Source organism: Sarcophilus harrisii, chromosome 2 (assembly GCF_902635505.1).
Source record: "Sarcophilus harrisii chromosome 2, mSarHar1.11, whole genome shotgun sequence".
Taxonomy (NCBI): Eukaryota; Metazoa; Chordata; class Mammalia; order Dasyuromorphia; family Dasyuridae; genus Sarcophilus; species Sarcophilus harrisii.
This window is the reverse complement of record NC_045427.1, coordinates 89,490,768-89,506,350: the sequence shown is the minus strand read 5'-3', so window position 1 is coordinate 89,506,350 and position 15,583 is coordinate 89,490,768. Positions and strand designations below refer to the sequence as shown.

General features: G+C 36.6%; 1 protein-coding gene across 4 annotated transcripts in view; it reads left to right on the top strand.

The window, feature by feature from the left end:
* The window catches only part of LHCGR (luteinizing hormone/choriogonadotropin receptor), a 77,212-nt gene that overhangs the window by 22,168 nt on the left and 39,461 nt on the right, over window positions 1-15,583 (top strand). For 3 of the 4 annotated variants that reach the window (XM_031950458.1, XM_031950459.1, XM_003758292.2), the window contains exons 2-4: window positions 6,915-6,986; window positions 9,361-9,435; window positions 13,878-13,952. In XM_031950458.1, coding sequence (XP_031806318.1) covers window positions 6,915-6,986; window positions 9,361-9,435; window positions 13,878-13,952 — 222 coding nt within the window. The remainder of the gene's footprint in view (window positions 1-6,914; window positions 6,987-9,360; window positions 9,436-13,877; window positions 13,953-15,583) is intronic. The other variant, XM_031950457.1, reaches the window with a different exon arrangement.

Below are 15,583 nucleotides of genomic sequence, written 5' to 3'. Positions count from 1 at the left end.
AGTGAAGACAACTAAGGAAGTTTACTCTGGAGGAAAAAGGACTTGGAAGGAGTACATTAATTATTTCCAAGCACTGAACAATTATGACATGTAACAGGAAATATACTTGTCCTCCTTACCCCCAGTAGCATTGCTAAAAAAAATGAATGTGTGGATATTTCTGAGAGATGTATTTAGGCTTGATGTAGATTAAAAAAAAAAAAAAACAACTCTCAGGAACTAAAGCTGTTTACAGATAAAAAGGGCAGCCTTTGTTAATGATGGGTCCTCCTCACCATAAAAAGTATCATGATAATGAGCAAACAGAGTCACTCTAAGAGACAAGTTCTAGCTGACACATATTATCTGGGTATTCGTGAACAGTCAGTCTCTTGATTTTTAATACCCTCAAGAAACTCACTGAGTATTGAATTGGCCAGTTCTACCTACCACCACCCACCAATTGAATTATAAATTAAAAATCTCACTGAAATAAGTGTCATTTATGCACTATTTTATGATTTGCAAAGCACTTCCCTCACAAGAGTCTGGGGAAGATATGTGTTACAGGGAAATGAACACTTGAATTTAGAGGCAGAGGCCATGTGTAGGTAGTTACCTACTATCTACCACTACCTAGTGATGTGAAGTAGAATACCTTTCACCATGAGGTGGTACAAGGGATAAGATCTGAGCTCAAATTTGACCTCAGACATTAGTATTTGTGTAAACCCAGAACTATCACTTAATCTCTACCTGCCTCTGTTTTCTTAACTCTAAAATAGCATCTGCCTACCTACAAGTATTATTGTGAAGATCAAATGAAATATTTGTAAAATACTTAGTATCATGTGTGGAAAAGAAGAGGAACTTAATAAATGCTTATTTCCTTTTTTCCTTCTCTCAGTCCCAGTTTCTTCCATAAAGAGAGTGGACTAGAAGACTTATAAGGTCCTTTCTAGGTTCGGAGTCTATGATTCTATCTCTAAGGTTCCTTCCAACTATAAATTCTAGGAAACCTATTTTCTTGACAGTCTATTTGTGTGGTATGTCTTTGAGCAGTAGGGAGCAAGCACAAGAGAGGAAGATATATTGCCAAAAGAACTGGAGAGCTGGGGTTTAAATTTCAGGCTTTAATATGACATGCATGATATGAACAAGTTTCTTCACCTCTAAGGGCCTCTGTTTCCTCGCCTGTAAAAAAGAAGGTATTGGATTCATTGAAGAGAATACTAAGATCCCTTCTAGCTCCAAACTCAGTTATAACTTGCATTATTTAATGGCCACCTTCTTAAAAAAGTTAGTGTGAGACAGATTTTGGAAGCTGGACCATATTTTCAAGTGAAGAGCTTGCTATTTAAAGAAAGTCTGTAATAAATCTTTGTTTTACAAAAGATTACCTTCTAAATACAGATGAACACTCTTTAATTTATTGGGTTGATCTGTAAGTATTTTTCATAGCTTAAGTTTTCTTGGAGAGGGGCATAGAAGCCTTATCTGCTCTGAAGATGTATAACTATGAATCTGGTATGAAATAGTATTTTTTTTAAAAAAAAAATCAGTGAATAGATTCTATCTCAAAGAATCTTTGTGCCTGTATATTGGGGGAGGAGGGGCAGAAAGTAAATAGGAGGAAAAAGAGAGAAACAGAGACAGAGAGACAAAAAAAGAGGAAAATGTAAATATGCTTCACCTTTGGGAAAATTCTAATTTCCCAATTCTCATTTGCATTGGCAAGCTGGATCCTCAAGGTAGAAATCTACTTTTTTCCTCAGGGCTTTTTCTGGGAGTTAGTTACATTGAGGAACTAGGGTTTATAGTACTATCTTGTCACCCACAAACTCCTCTTTACTGTATTTCTCATTAATTATTAAGTCACTATCTTGGAAAAGATTTTTAAAAAAGAATATTTGCCGAGATAATATTCTAAGAAAAATGTCATAAATAGCTATCTCCAAAAAACTGGGAGCACATTTTCCAAAATATATGCTCAAAGTTAAAGTACATAGATGGTAAGGCACACATTGGTACAAAAATATTGTCAGTGGAGTTGTGAACTGATCCAACTATTCTGGAGAGAAATTTGGAGGTATATCCAAATGGCTATAAAAACTGTGTATATCCTTTGATCCAGCCATTTGTATTCCACATAGATTTTTTCTTAAAAGGAAAAGGATCTATATGGACGAAAATATTTATAACATTTTTGTGATGGCAAAGAATTGAATATTGAGGGGGAGATGTCCATCAAATGGGGAATGTCTGAACAAATGTCATTGGAATACTATTGTTCTATAAAGAATGATGAGCAGGATATGCTCAGAAAAAAAAAAACAGAAAAAATTACATGAGCTGATACAAAGTGCAGTGAGCAGAACTAGAACAGTGTACAAAATAACAGTAATGTTGTATGATGATCAACTGTGAATGACTTAACTATTCCCAGCAAATTGTCCCAAAACAATTCAAAAAGACATCATGAGAAATTTTCTCCATTTCATGCAAAGTGACAAATACTTTTTTTAAAACTTTATTTTCTTGTTTAGTTGAGTTTTTTGGTCTATGTTTTCTTTCATAATATAACTTACATGAAAATACAAAGAATGTACAATGGCAGATAAAGTTCTAATAACCAAGAATTATGAATTATCCCTTTACCATGTTTTCTTTTTTGTAAAACAAAATAAAACTCTATTTTTATTTTTTCCAATTATATGTAAAAATAATTTTGAACATTCATTTTTTTTAAATTTTGAGTTTCAAATTCTCTTCCTTATTTCCTATATCACTGTTTCCTAAATAATATACAATTAAGCAATAGAAGTGGGTTAAACAATAGAAATTTTGGAACAACTGAAGGAAACTGTACTAAGTGATAAGGTAAATGATTTTTAAAATCTCTAAATGATAAAAAAAATTTTTTCATCTGAACTATTCAGGTTTTTCTAAGGATTGTACTTTTTAATCTATAATTTCTAACCATGGGATTTTACTCATAAATACTTGAGGTTTTTTGACGGACCTTTTGGCCCCCAAGATATGTAATCTAAGAGATCGGATTTATCTTATCTTGGACTTCCTTTGAAAAATAGGTGTTTTGGGGCAGCTAGGTAGCACAGTGGATAGAGCACCAGTCCAGAAGTCAGGAGAACCTGAGTTCAAATCTGGTCTCAGACACTTAACACTTCCTAGTTGTGTGACCCTGGGCAAGTCACTTAACCCCAAGTGCTTCAGTAAAGGGGAAAATAAAAGAAAAGAAAGAAAAGAAAAATAGGTGCTTTATGGAGCAACATAATAGATAGAGCACTAGCCCTGAAGTTCAAACCTGACCTGACATTTACTATGTCATGTGAGCATGTCACTTAACTCCTGATTCCCTCCAAATCCTTCCCTCCCCCCAAAAAAAGAAAAATAGGTGTTTAAACAAAAGAGCTTTGCCCCAGCAAGTCATTTAATTCACAGAAATCTCAAGAATATAATGTAACCACGGAATTCATTTTAGAAAAATTCAGTTTGCACATAGCCTCCTAAGAAACACATGTGCTGTGTCAAGTGGGTGCAGGTGTAGCTCTGTAGCCCTGCTCAAGGATTCTGATAATCAGCCTTCCACCCCTCTGACGCCTTTTCAATCAGTCACCTGCCTAATGTCATCCGCTGTTAGCTCAGCATCCCTCCCCTGAAGTTTCTTCATCTTTACCTCCATTCCTGCTGCTTTTTCTGCCCACTGGCATCAGAATTACCTGAGGTCAGTTTCAGGTGGGCACCAGAAAAGCTCTCACTTTTTCTCACCTTTGTCCCATCTTCCATCCCCCTCTGCTTCTGTCTCTAAACACCTCCCAGAAACCTCCCTGTTCAAACCTGAGCTTTGCAGCCCTCCTGGGATTCACACCCTACACCCACTACCATCCTTCTCCCAGGCTGTCTGCGGAGAGGCTGGGACTGTTTTGCTCCCATTTGCATGAATAAACAGCTCTGAAGAGTTTGGCTGAAGCTTTTATGTAAACTCTCTCCAAAATATGTTCTGTTCTGCATTATCCCTTAGTAATAAAGATTCTGGGATCAGAACTTGGCTGTCAATTTTATTGATGTTGCAGGGGGTACAGTAGAATACAGCTTTCTCTTCTGGAAATTTATTGGCTTGGCAGTGCAGAGAGCAATAAAACCATGTTTTTAATCAGTAAGCCAAGCGGACATGATTCAAAAGAAATATAGGAAGCAAACATGCCATAACAAGGGGATTTTTTCTTTCCCATCATCACTGTTCTTACTATAATCCATGTTAAATATTTCCAAGTGTTGAAAGACATATTTAATGGGGCCATTTTCAGGAATGAAATTAGAGTACAAAGCCTTGCTTGCCTCTTGTTGGGGGGTCCTATTACCTGCAAGACTATTCACTGGAACTACCCATCTGTTACATGCTCACACGTTTGGTGTTTAGACAGAAGCCTCTGATGAACTGGCCTTTAACTGTAGGTAATGTGATGTAGTAAGAAGCACACTGAACTGGAGAATCAGGAGATCCAGATTTTTAGTCATGGTTATTCCATGAGTTAGATAGTATAGAGGTATAACCTTGAAAAAATTAACCTCTCTAAGATTCACATTCGTGGAATTGAGCATTTATTAAGTGGTTATTATGTGCCCGGCACTGTCCTAAGCACTGGGAATCCAAAAAAGAAAATCAAATACTCCCTCTTCCCAAGAAGCTCACATTCTAATTTGGAGGTAGGGGGATCAACCCATAAAGGAGGGCTCAAGTTTGAGTGACAGAAAATCTTGATATTCTTTGCTCTCCAGAAGCTCAAATCTAATGGGACACATTGGAGAGTTCCAGTTTGTGTTCATTTCATGTCAAATGAAAAGATCAAGTTGTACCAAAACAAGGAAAGTAAAAGAAAATAACAAGGGTAAGGGGATATTGGAAGCAATGGCAGAGTACATGGTCTACTAAGGGGACAATGGGTTCAACAGTAAGAATGGAGTATAGCACCTCTCAGATTGGCTACGATGACAGGAAAAGATAATGACGAATGTTGGAGGGGATGCGGGAAAACTAGGACACTGATGCATTGTTGGTGGAACTGTGAACAGATCCAACCCTTCTGGAGAGCAATTTAGAACTATATTCAAAAAGTTATCAAACTGTGCATACCCTTTGATGCAGCAGTGTTACTACTGGGCTTATATCCCAAAGAGATTTTAAAGAAGGAAAAGGGACCTGTATGTGCAACAATGTTTGTGGCAGCCCTTTTTGTAATGGCCAGAAACTGGAAATTGAGTAGATGTCCATCAATTAGAGAATAGCTGAATAAATTGTACTACATGAATGTTATAGAATATTATTGTTCAGTAAGAAATGACCAACAGGATGATTTCAGAAAAGCCTGGAGAGACTTACATGAACTGATGCTGAGTGAAATGAGCAGGACCAGGAGATCATTATACACTTCTACAACAATACTACATGATAATCAATTCTGATGAATGTGACTATCTTCGGCAATGAGAAGATCCAATTCAGTTTCAATTGATCAGTGATGAACAGAACCAGCTACCCCCAGTGAAAGAACATTGGGAAATGAGTGTGGACCATTGCACTCTTTCTGTTGTTGTTTGCTTGCATTTTTGTTTTTCTTCCCAGGTTATTTTTACCTTCTTTCTAAATCCAATTTTTCTTGTGCAAGAAGACAACTGTATAAATATGTATACATATATTGTATTTAACATATACTTTAATGTGTTTAACATGTATACGACTGCCTGCCATCTAGGGAAGGGGGTGGAGGAAAGGAGGGGAAAAGTTGAAGCAGAGGTTTGTTCAAGGGTCATTGTTGAAAAATTACCCATGCATATATATCTTGTCAATAAAAAGCTATATTAAAAAATAAAAAAGAATGGAGTGTGGCTCTGTGATCTCTCCCAGGGATCTACAGAGCACTAGCTAGTCAATGATGGACATTTTGCATTTGGCAGGAATTGATCGTTGGAGCAATGAGGGTTGATTGGAGGAGGGATAAGTCTGTGGTCCCCTTCGGTGGCAGCAGATGTTGCTGGTTTGTTTTCCTGTAAACAAAGGACTTGAACTAAATGATATCTAGGACTCTTTCCTCTCTAAATTCTGTGATTCTTCTGATATGGTAGCAATAGAAATCTCTGAATGTACTCTTAAACAAGTGTCAGGGGTATAAAATATAGCCCTTCCTCTTCCTTGTGCTAATCTTTAGATGCTGAATGAGGAAGGTCTGTTTTATATGTCAGTCCATAAATGCTTATCCAATGAAGAGTAAGATAGAAGAATTAAATAAATGCACATGTAGGTTGTCTCTCCAACAAGGTATTCCAGGGTCAAAACGACCTAAAGGAAGTATCCTTAGTTGATGATGAGATTTCCTGAGGTAATGTAGGAAACCCCAAAGTAGGAGAAATTTTGTCCAAAATCCCTGGTTCTGTTATCATCTTACTCCTGTCTACCTCTCTCCATTTTCACTTTAAGAACTCAAGCACTACTCTAACCCTCTCAATCTCCTTCCCGACCTAAAGTAATTTGATGTCATCATAGATTACGCTCTTCAAAAGAAGACCATGATCCTTGTCTTTAATAGAGAGTAATATCTAAAAGTAATATCTAAACAATAGCCAAGAGTCCAATTTTTTGCACTATACTAATCCTATATATTGCCTTTTGGAGATGAATTCTAGACTGCTGCTAAAACTATCATTAAACGAGCAGGCAGAAAAATTTCTCTCAAGAAGGCTTTGTCTACAATAGCCTGTTGAATCAGGAAAATCAGCTTTGTCATGGGGAACTTTAGAATAAGATTGCCTGATGGGGTCAACGGGGAAAGGAAAAAGGGCACACAACCACATGTTTATGTAAAAACCTACAAGCACCCAATCTTGAAATTTCTGCTTTTTTTTTTTTTCTTTTCCAGATCACTTACCTATCTCCCTGTCAAAGTCATCCCTTCGCAAGCTTTCAGAGGACTTGGTAATGTCTTAATAATGTAAGTAGATTCCCTTATGCAAAATGGCATTCACAACTGCAATGATGGTTTCTTTTCTTTTAAAGCAGTAAGAGAAAGCATGGCTGAAAGGGGATAAATTTTGTGGAGGGGGGGAAATGTGTTTAGGAAAGTAAACCCTATTATTTCTGTCTATACCCATACAAGCTAGTATCCAGGGATCTTTGAAGGAAAGGTATGATTTTCAGGAGTCATTAAAATCCAGATAATTAACCTCGCTTCAGAGAACTGAATGCATTTTGATAAGTGATGATAAACTTCCCAAGCAGAAAAGGAGATAGATTCCAATCATAAAAACTCTTCTTCTGCAATAGAACTGCTATTCCCCCATGACACATTTTTAGATAACACCCACATCAGAGAAAATGTGTCTGGTATTTTATTGTGCATCTGAGGATAATCTTTGTATCTAAAATATAATAAGTTTATGACAAAAACACAATATTTATAGCCATATTGATGAAAGGAATTTATCAAAAGTGTAATACAACCTGATAAAGCCACGTTATCTTATGTCCTCTCAGATCTGACCTTTCTCTCTTTTTCGCCTGTGGCGATAACATAGGCCTTCTAGGGCCAAAGTCTTCTCCCATAGCAACGGTATAGCAGATGGTTTAGAATTTTGAAGAGTCAAACTTCATATTTTGTTCTTTTAGGGGGCCAGGAAGGAACATTGCAAGAAACAGAAAGGTGCAAACTGACTAGGCTAATCAAAAGAAAAAAGATTCAATAATTCCTTGTTCTAGGAAGGCACCTTGTGATACTTTAATATTCACAATAATAATAATAAACTACATTATGGTAAGCAGCCACCATAGAAAGAGCCTTCTTGAGAGGTAAACTTTCCTACTATCCCTCATAATGTTAGCAGCAGTCCAGAATTCATTTCCAAAAGGGCAGGATATGGAATTAGTATAGTGCAAGGCTTCTTGAACTTTTTCTAGTCACAATCCCTTTATACCTGAGGAGATTTTTATGTGACTCTGGATATATATATAGATATATAAAATAGGTATAAGAATCAGATGTTGACTGCTAATCAATCATAATTTTGTGACCCCCATATTCAGTTATAAGACCCTATATGGGATCACAACCCACAGTTTAATAAAGTGGGGTACAATGGAAGTAAAGGAGGCTTATGCTTTTAAGATAATAAGCCCACATTGGCAGCAAAGGTGAGAATTTCTAGTTTCCTTTGATTAGGAATTTTAAAATATAGAGATCATTAATGATGGCAATTCAAATGTATATAACTCTTGAAATTTTATAGTACAATTTCTTCATAACAATCACTCTGTTCAGTAGACAATACAAGCATAATTACTGCCATTTGACAAATGAAGACATAAATTAATTGACTTGCCTAAGACCATATTTATAAAGTGTCTATGGTGGATTCAGGCCCAGATCTTCCTGTTCCAAGTGTTGTCTTTCTACTATTCCAATTCCATTTAATGTTTTTTTTCTTATTTTCTTCAGAATAAACATCAACTATTGGAAAGTTAGTGCAAATTGGAAGGAGCCAATTTAGTTATTGAAGGTTTGTATGGAGGCAGGCAGCATGATATTCCCTCCCCCCAAAGCTGCTAATGATACTTTATCACCCTTTCAGTCAATTAATCAAAAGATTTATTAAGTGTCCTAGACACTGAGTTAGGAGGCTGTGGATACAAAGATAAAGCGCTTAATTAGAAGAGCATCCATCAATAAAACATCAAGTTGAGAACAGGTTCAGTGCAGATTTTGTTGCTCATAATAGACCTTATGTAGTTTTTGTCAAAACACAAGCCATTAGGCTTAGGAATACAAAGGTATACAAAAGTACAGTTGTATCAATCTGTTATTTTCCCCTCTGGCTGCAGATATGATCCGCATTTGGTCTTTAGTCATAAGATATACCTAGACACATGCTTTGAGGCACTTTGCCAATTGCATCAATCTTAGTATCTGAGGAATAACCATTTTAGGTCGTCATCTAAATGCATATCAGAACTCCATCTTTAGGAGACTCAAGTCCTAAGTTGTATCATGATTAATTTGGACAAAATTTTAATGCTCATTCGTTTATAGCAGAGCAAGAAACACAATCAGCTGTAAAGCCAGACTGTTGACAGCTGCAATGGGAGCTGAAAAATGTTCATTTCAACTATACCTGTACTGCAGGCACTCACTCAGCCAAGCTCCTAAAGGGAGACATTAGAACTTTATGATACCACAAATTTTCTGTTCTTTTGCAAAGAAAACATACCACATTTTTGCTTCTTTCCCCCCAATTGTTACATGTTACACACAGTTCATTCTCGTGTAGACATGAGCATCTGTTTCATGTGATATTCTTCGTTTCTCCCCCCAGTGAAATCTCTCAGAGTGACTCGCTGGAAAGGATAGAAGCTAATGCCTTTGACAACCTCCTCAATTTGTCTGAAATGTAAGCATCGGCTAACATACAGTTTATTGCTGTACACTAGTACCCTCACTTGCTAGAGTCCACTCCCCATTTATATTCAGGTACCCACTGAAAGGACGCAAAGGGGTGGGGGGAAAGACTACCACAATTACTGGATTTGGGCAGGCACTAATTTCTCTCACCACAGTGGCCTAGAGGTTGCTATGGTGACAACTGCTTCTCCCTAGGTGCTGTATAAACTCTGAAACATCACGACACAAAGTTGGAAATTAAAACTGGCATGTCAGAGTCCAGCCTGCAGCTTCCATCTCTCTGTTAGGGGCAGGTCATAGGGTCATAGATTACAGATTTAGAGCTGGAAAGAATCTTAGAGACTTTCAAGAACAATTCCCATTTTATACATGAAGAAATAGAAGAATATATATATATATATATAAACGACTTGTTCAGCAGAATTTGGACCCAAGGTGTTTTTAACTCCAAATATAGTATCCTATCCTATCTAACATATTGTGCTGCCTTTACTTCTAGATCTGGAGTGCAACAGACAGTTTAGAAATTTGGGTTGAGAGTCAGGTTTCCTCCCATCTTGTTGTAAATGTTGAATAAAACCTTTGTATTTCAAAATTATAGATTCATATTGAAACTTGGAGCAAGAAGGACCATAGAAATAATCTCATTGATTTCTCATGTTTTACCATTTTAAAAACTAGGGCCCAGAGACTCTTGGCCACATAGCTAATTAGTTAAAAAAAAAATTTAAAGCCAGGATAAGAATTCAAATCCTCTGACTCCAAGGATTATAATTGTTCTATTATACTTTGCCAAAAGTTTCTAAGTCCAAAGCTTAAATAGCATTTTGGTCCTATCTTTTGGGAATATTGCTAGTCCTTTCCTGCTCTAAACTTATGATCCCTAATTGCTAACACTTGCAAAAAATAGGCATTGATTTTCAAAAAATAATCATATTAGTCATCCAACAAGTGTTTATTAAATACCTGTATGTTTCTAGTATTATTATAAGCACTAGGAGAGTCAGGCATTCAGTGGACAGTACCTGGCATGTAGCAGGTGCTTAATAAATGCTTGGTTGAGTGGTTGAATGGCTGACTATGAGAGTCAGGGAAGAAGGATAAATTACAATCACAAAGTCATAGAATTTCAAATTAGAAGGCAATTCAGTGGCCAACTAGTCCACCCTATCCCAGAAAATGAATTCTACTGCACAAAACCTATTCAACAAGACATCATCTAGCCCCTGGCTTTCATGATAAACAAAGTGCCAGACTTGGAATTAGATAGATCAGTATTTGAATTATGCCTTCAATTAATCTCAGTTATGATGCTATATACTTAACTTCTCAGCCTCATCTGTAAAATGGAGATAATGATAGCATCCATGTCCCAGGGTTGATGTGAGGAGTAAATGAGACAATACATATAAAGTGCTTTGCAAACTCTAAAGCATTATATAGAGTTAAATATTATTAATTATCCATCCTTACCTGGGAGACTTACAGTGAATGGGAACTGATCATCACCTATCTGCTTTGGGATAGCTCAATTTGTTAGGAAGTTTTTTTCCTTAGGATCTTTCCTAAATTGGTCTTTCAACATCTTCCACCCATTGTTGCTACTTGTGTCAGAACAAGTCTAGCTATCCCCTTTTCCATATAACAGCTCTTCAAACACTTGAAGTTAACTATCATTTTTCTCCCCTCACCTCTCTACCTCAAGTCATTTCTTTTCTGGGCTAAATATCCCCTAGGGCTTCCAACATGCAGCCACTGCAGCTTCCCAAGAGCTCACTCATTATGTGTTTGGGGAGTTTAAACCTTAGCAGATAAGATAAGATTGCATAGATGCTGAACTGTACAGTTTATACCAATAAAAGTAAACTAGGGTCATTAGACTGAATAGAAATAGTCTACTTACACAGCCACCAACCTAATTCAACCCTTTTTACAACTTCTAGTGGAGTTAAGTGGACTTTTTCTCCTAATTGGTCTTCCTGCCTTTTCTCTCTATCAACCAAACCATTCCCACACACAAGGGTCAAAGTTTCCTAAAACACATCTCTAATCATATCAATCACCTACTCAATAAGTAGACTGCAAGAGTTCCTTACTAACTCTAGGACCAAATATTATTTAATCTTTATTGCATTCTTTTAATATGCCAATTTTTGCATCAACCAATCAATAAACATTTATTAAACACCTACTATGGGCCAGGCACTGTATTAAATGCTGGGCTTACAGATGTGAAAAAAAGACAGTTTCTGCTCTCAAGGAAATTATAGTCTAATGGGGGGAGGCAAATGCAAAAGAAAGCTAAAAAGGAATGAGAAAAGAGGAAAACAAGATATGGGGGAAGAGTAATTTCAAGAAATAGTACAATGAGAGGAGAAATGTGTGTCATAATTTACATATTTGTTAGTACAGCAGTATACATATATATATGCACACGCAATTTATAAATGATATACATAATAGGGATACTTGAGCCATTTTTTAGTTGGAATATGTGATCAGAAGAGCTTGAAGATTATTCTCTAGAAGACAGTCTAAACTCAAATCTTCAAGAAATAATAATAGAAGGGTCATCAACAGTGAGATCACTTGAGTCCTACAGAAGATCAAGATGAGATTAGTCTGGTCTGGAAATTTAATGAATATGCGAAAGCCTTCACAACTTATTACACAATAGACTTACAGAAACCTTATAGATGTAAATATTGTGGGAGGACCTTCAGCGATGGCTCCTACTTTATTCAAAATCAGAGGATTCACATTAATGAAAAGCCTTAGAAATGTAATGATTGTATCTGAAAGAAGGCAGAGAAAAAGAGATGGGCCTCTTCTAGTGGGTTTGAATACTTTTATATAGGGGAAAGCCACTTTGGAAGCTCCTGCCCAAGGCAGAGATAATAATCCTAACATCCCACACATATGTAATCTTTTGTCCTTTCCAAGGCACTTTTTTACAGACATTATAAGAAAAATAGTTAATATGTATATAATGCTTTCAGGTTTGCAAAGTGCATTGTATATATTAGTGCTCTATAAATATGAACTTCTTTGATCCTCACAATAACCCTGTGCTTTATTGTTCAGTTATTTTAATCATGTCTGACTCTTTGTGACTACATTGGGATTTTCTTGGCAGAAATACTGAAGTGGCTTGCCTTTTTCTTTCCCAGTTCATTTTACAGATGAGGAAACTGAGGCAAATAGGGTTAAGTGACTTGCCCAGAGTCATACAACTAGTAATGGTCTGAGGTCAGATTTTTAACTCAGGAAAATAAGTCTTCCTGGCTCCAGGAATGACATTCTATCCACTGTGCTACATAGCTGCCCCTGTAAAGCAGCTGATATTATTATCTTCATTTTACAGATAAGGAAACTGAGGGAAACAAAAGTTAAGTGATTTACCCATAGTCTTAGAACTATTAAGTTTCTTGAGCTAAATTTGAATTTCTGACTCTATGTCTAGAGCTCTGCCTACTGTACCACACAGCTATCACTGTGATACACATTTCAGTATATGAAGTAGAATTTTTAAAAATCAGGTTTTCCTGACTCCAAGTTCATAATATCAAAGTTGTCTTTCATAACAATTCTCTAAGTTAGGAATGACAATGACAGCCCAGACTTATAGATTTCAGTCCAGACTCTTCTCCTCAAACCCAGTCATTCTTAAATTTTTTTGGTCTCAAAACTCCTTTACATTCTTAAAGATTACTAAGGAATCCCTTATTACCACCACCAAGAGCTCTTCTTTATGTGGGATATTACTATGGATTTTTACTGGACTAGAAATTAAAGTGTCTTACTATTATTATGAAAATAGTTTTGACTTTATGGACCCCCTGAAAGGATCTTGCAGCCTCCCAGATTTCCCTGACCACCAATCTTTGAGAACTGCTGCTGTAGCAGATTTATCATTCACATAAACCTCTTAAAGCTGTCGTACCACCACATTGGAAGCATCCTGCCTTGAAAAAGAAAATGGCTAACATGTGGGTCTCTCTGGTGCTCATTGAATTTCCCATAACCCTCAGTGTGCAGACTCTATACAACATAAACAACACTTGCTCTATTAGAGAGCTCTGGAAATGCCCCAATCTTAACTAATCCCTGTTGTCATTTGGGTTGGAACTGTTTCCCACAAAACAAATTTCCTGCTGAAATTTTGGGCAACAGCTCCCTCCACAGCAGAGGAAAGCATTGGAGAGTCCACCTGCCTTGTAAAGAAAATGGGATGAGAGTTTACTGGAAAATGTGCTAATTAATGCCTTTTGCCATCCTCAGAACCTGAGTACTTTCTTCCAAACATATGAGAAAATACTAGATTGATCCCTGTTTTTTTCCAACCAGCTGCCTTGGGTGCTCTAGAGTCTCAGATATTCTAAAGTACATGTATCAATTAGGTAACTGCACATTTTATTTCTCTCTTCACAGATTGATCCAGAATACCAAAAATCTGGTGTACATTGGACCTGGAGCATTTACAAAGCTTCCACGGTTGAAATATCTGTAAGGAATTCTCATTTTCTCAGAAATGGGATTTGTTTTGCTTTTCATTATAGACTAAGTCAATTAAAAAACTTGAACAGAAGCTATTTCATGATGATAATAATGCACTTAGCATTGCTTGTAAGTTTGGCTTTATTCATAGGCTCCTATTCATAGGATGTTGGCACTGGAAAAAATCTGAGAGATTACCAAGTCCCATTCCCATAAAGAAAATAAGGCCAAAAAATTTTAATGATTTACTAAAAAAGTCCCACATCTACTTAGTGACCAGAAGCTCAGCCATCTGACTCCCGATTTAGTCCTTCTTCTACTACCCTATAATAATAGACAGGTGTATCTTAGTTATTCATAGGCCTGGTCCTAAAAAGCTGGATGTTAATTCAAGCCCATCTTCAATTCAATAGAGAAGCCAGCTATGTAAAAAGAATAGTATTTAGAAAGGACTTCCTATGTGCCAGGAACTGTGCTAAGCTTTTTACAAATATGATTTCATTTGATCCTATGTAAAGTAGATGCTTTTATGGTCCCCATTTTACAGCTGAGGAAAAGAAGTAAAAAGAAAAGTCCTATGCTGAATCCCTTTTGCTATAAATATAATTGTTCCCTAACATTTTTGTTAACTTCAGGGTTTTCTAATATTAAGATTTTCTTAATTTCAATTTAATAAGCATTTACTGAGTGAATATCTGCTATGTGCCAGGTCCTATACAAAATACTTGAGATACAAAAGCCAAAAATGAAATTATCCTTGCTTTCAAGGACTTATTCTCTACTCAATAGGAATATAAGTGAGTTAATACAAATTACATATACAAAAATGTAATGGGGAGGTTAGAGAATGGTAAGATGGGGGATCAAAAGGGTCCTGACATGGAGGATAGCAGTGGAATTGTGATTTGAAAGAGAAGAGATTTTATAAAGGAATATGAGTGACTATAGTTCCTGGCACACAGTAGGCACTCAACAAATGCTTGTTGATTGATTAGGGAGTTCATGCTTAATGTGGAAGACCACTTGAACAAAGGCATGCGGCAAGGAAAAGATATAAAAAATAGAGACTCCCTCTCCACTTAGACTGCTTTAGAACATTGTGTTGTTATTCAGTCATTTCAGCTCTTCATGACCCAATTTGGGGTGTTCTTGGCAGAAATGCTGAAGGGCTTTGCCATTTTCTTCTCCAATTCATTTTACAGATGAGAAAATGGAAGCAAACAGGGTTAAGTGGCTTGCCCAGAGTCACAAACCTCCTTAGTGTATGGAGCCAGATTTTAACTAATGAAGATTATTTTTCATGACTCCAGGCTTAGCACTCTAGCCATTGAGCCATCTAGCTTCATTTCAACTACACAAGAGTGCTCTCAATCATGTGCAAGACTTCACTCATTCATCAAACATTTATTGAGCATCTCTTCTCTACATTGCACTGTGCTAGGTCCAAGGGGGTGCAAATGCAAAAATAAAATCATCACTGTCCAAAAGAAGTTTACTGTGAGAAACAACACTTATACAGAAAAGTAAATACACAAGTAATGTACATGAGGAAGAGAGTAGTAAAATTAGGGATATCAGGGAAGGTTTCATTTATGAGATCATATGAAGCTTAGATTTGAGGGGAGCTGGGATTTTAATAA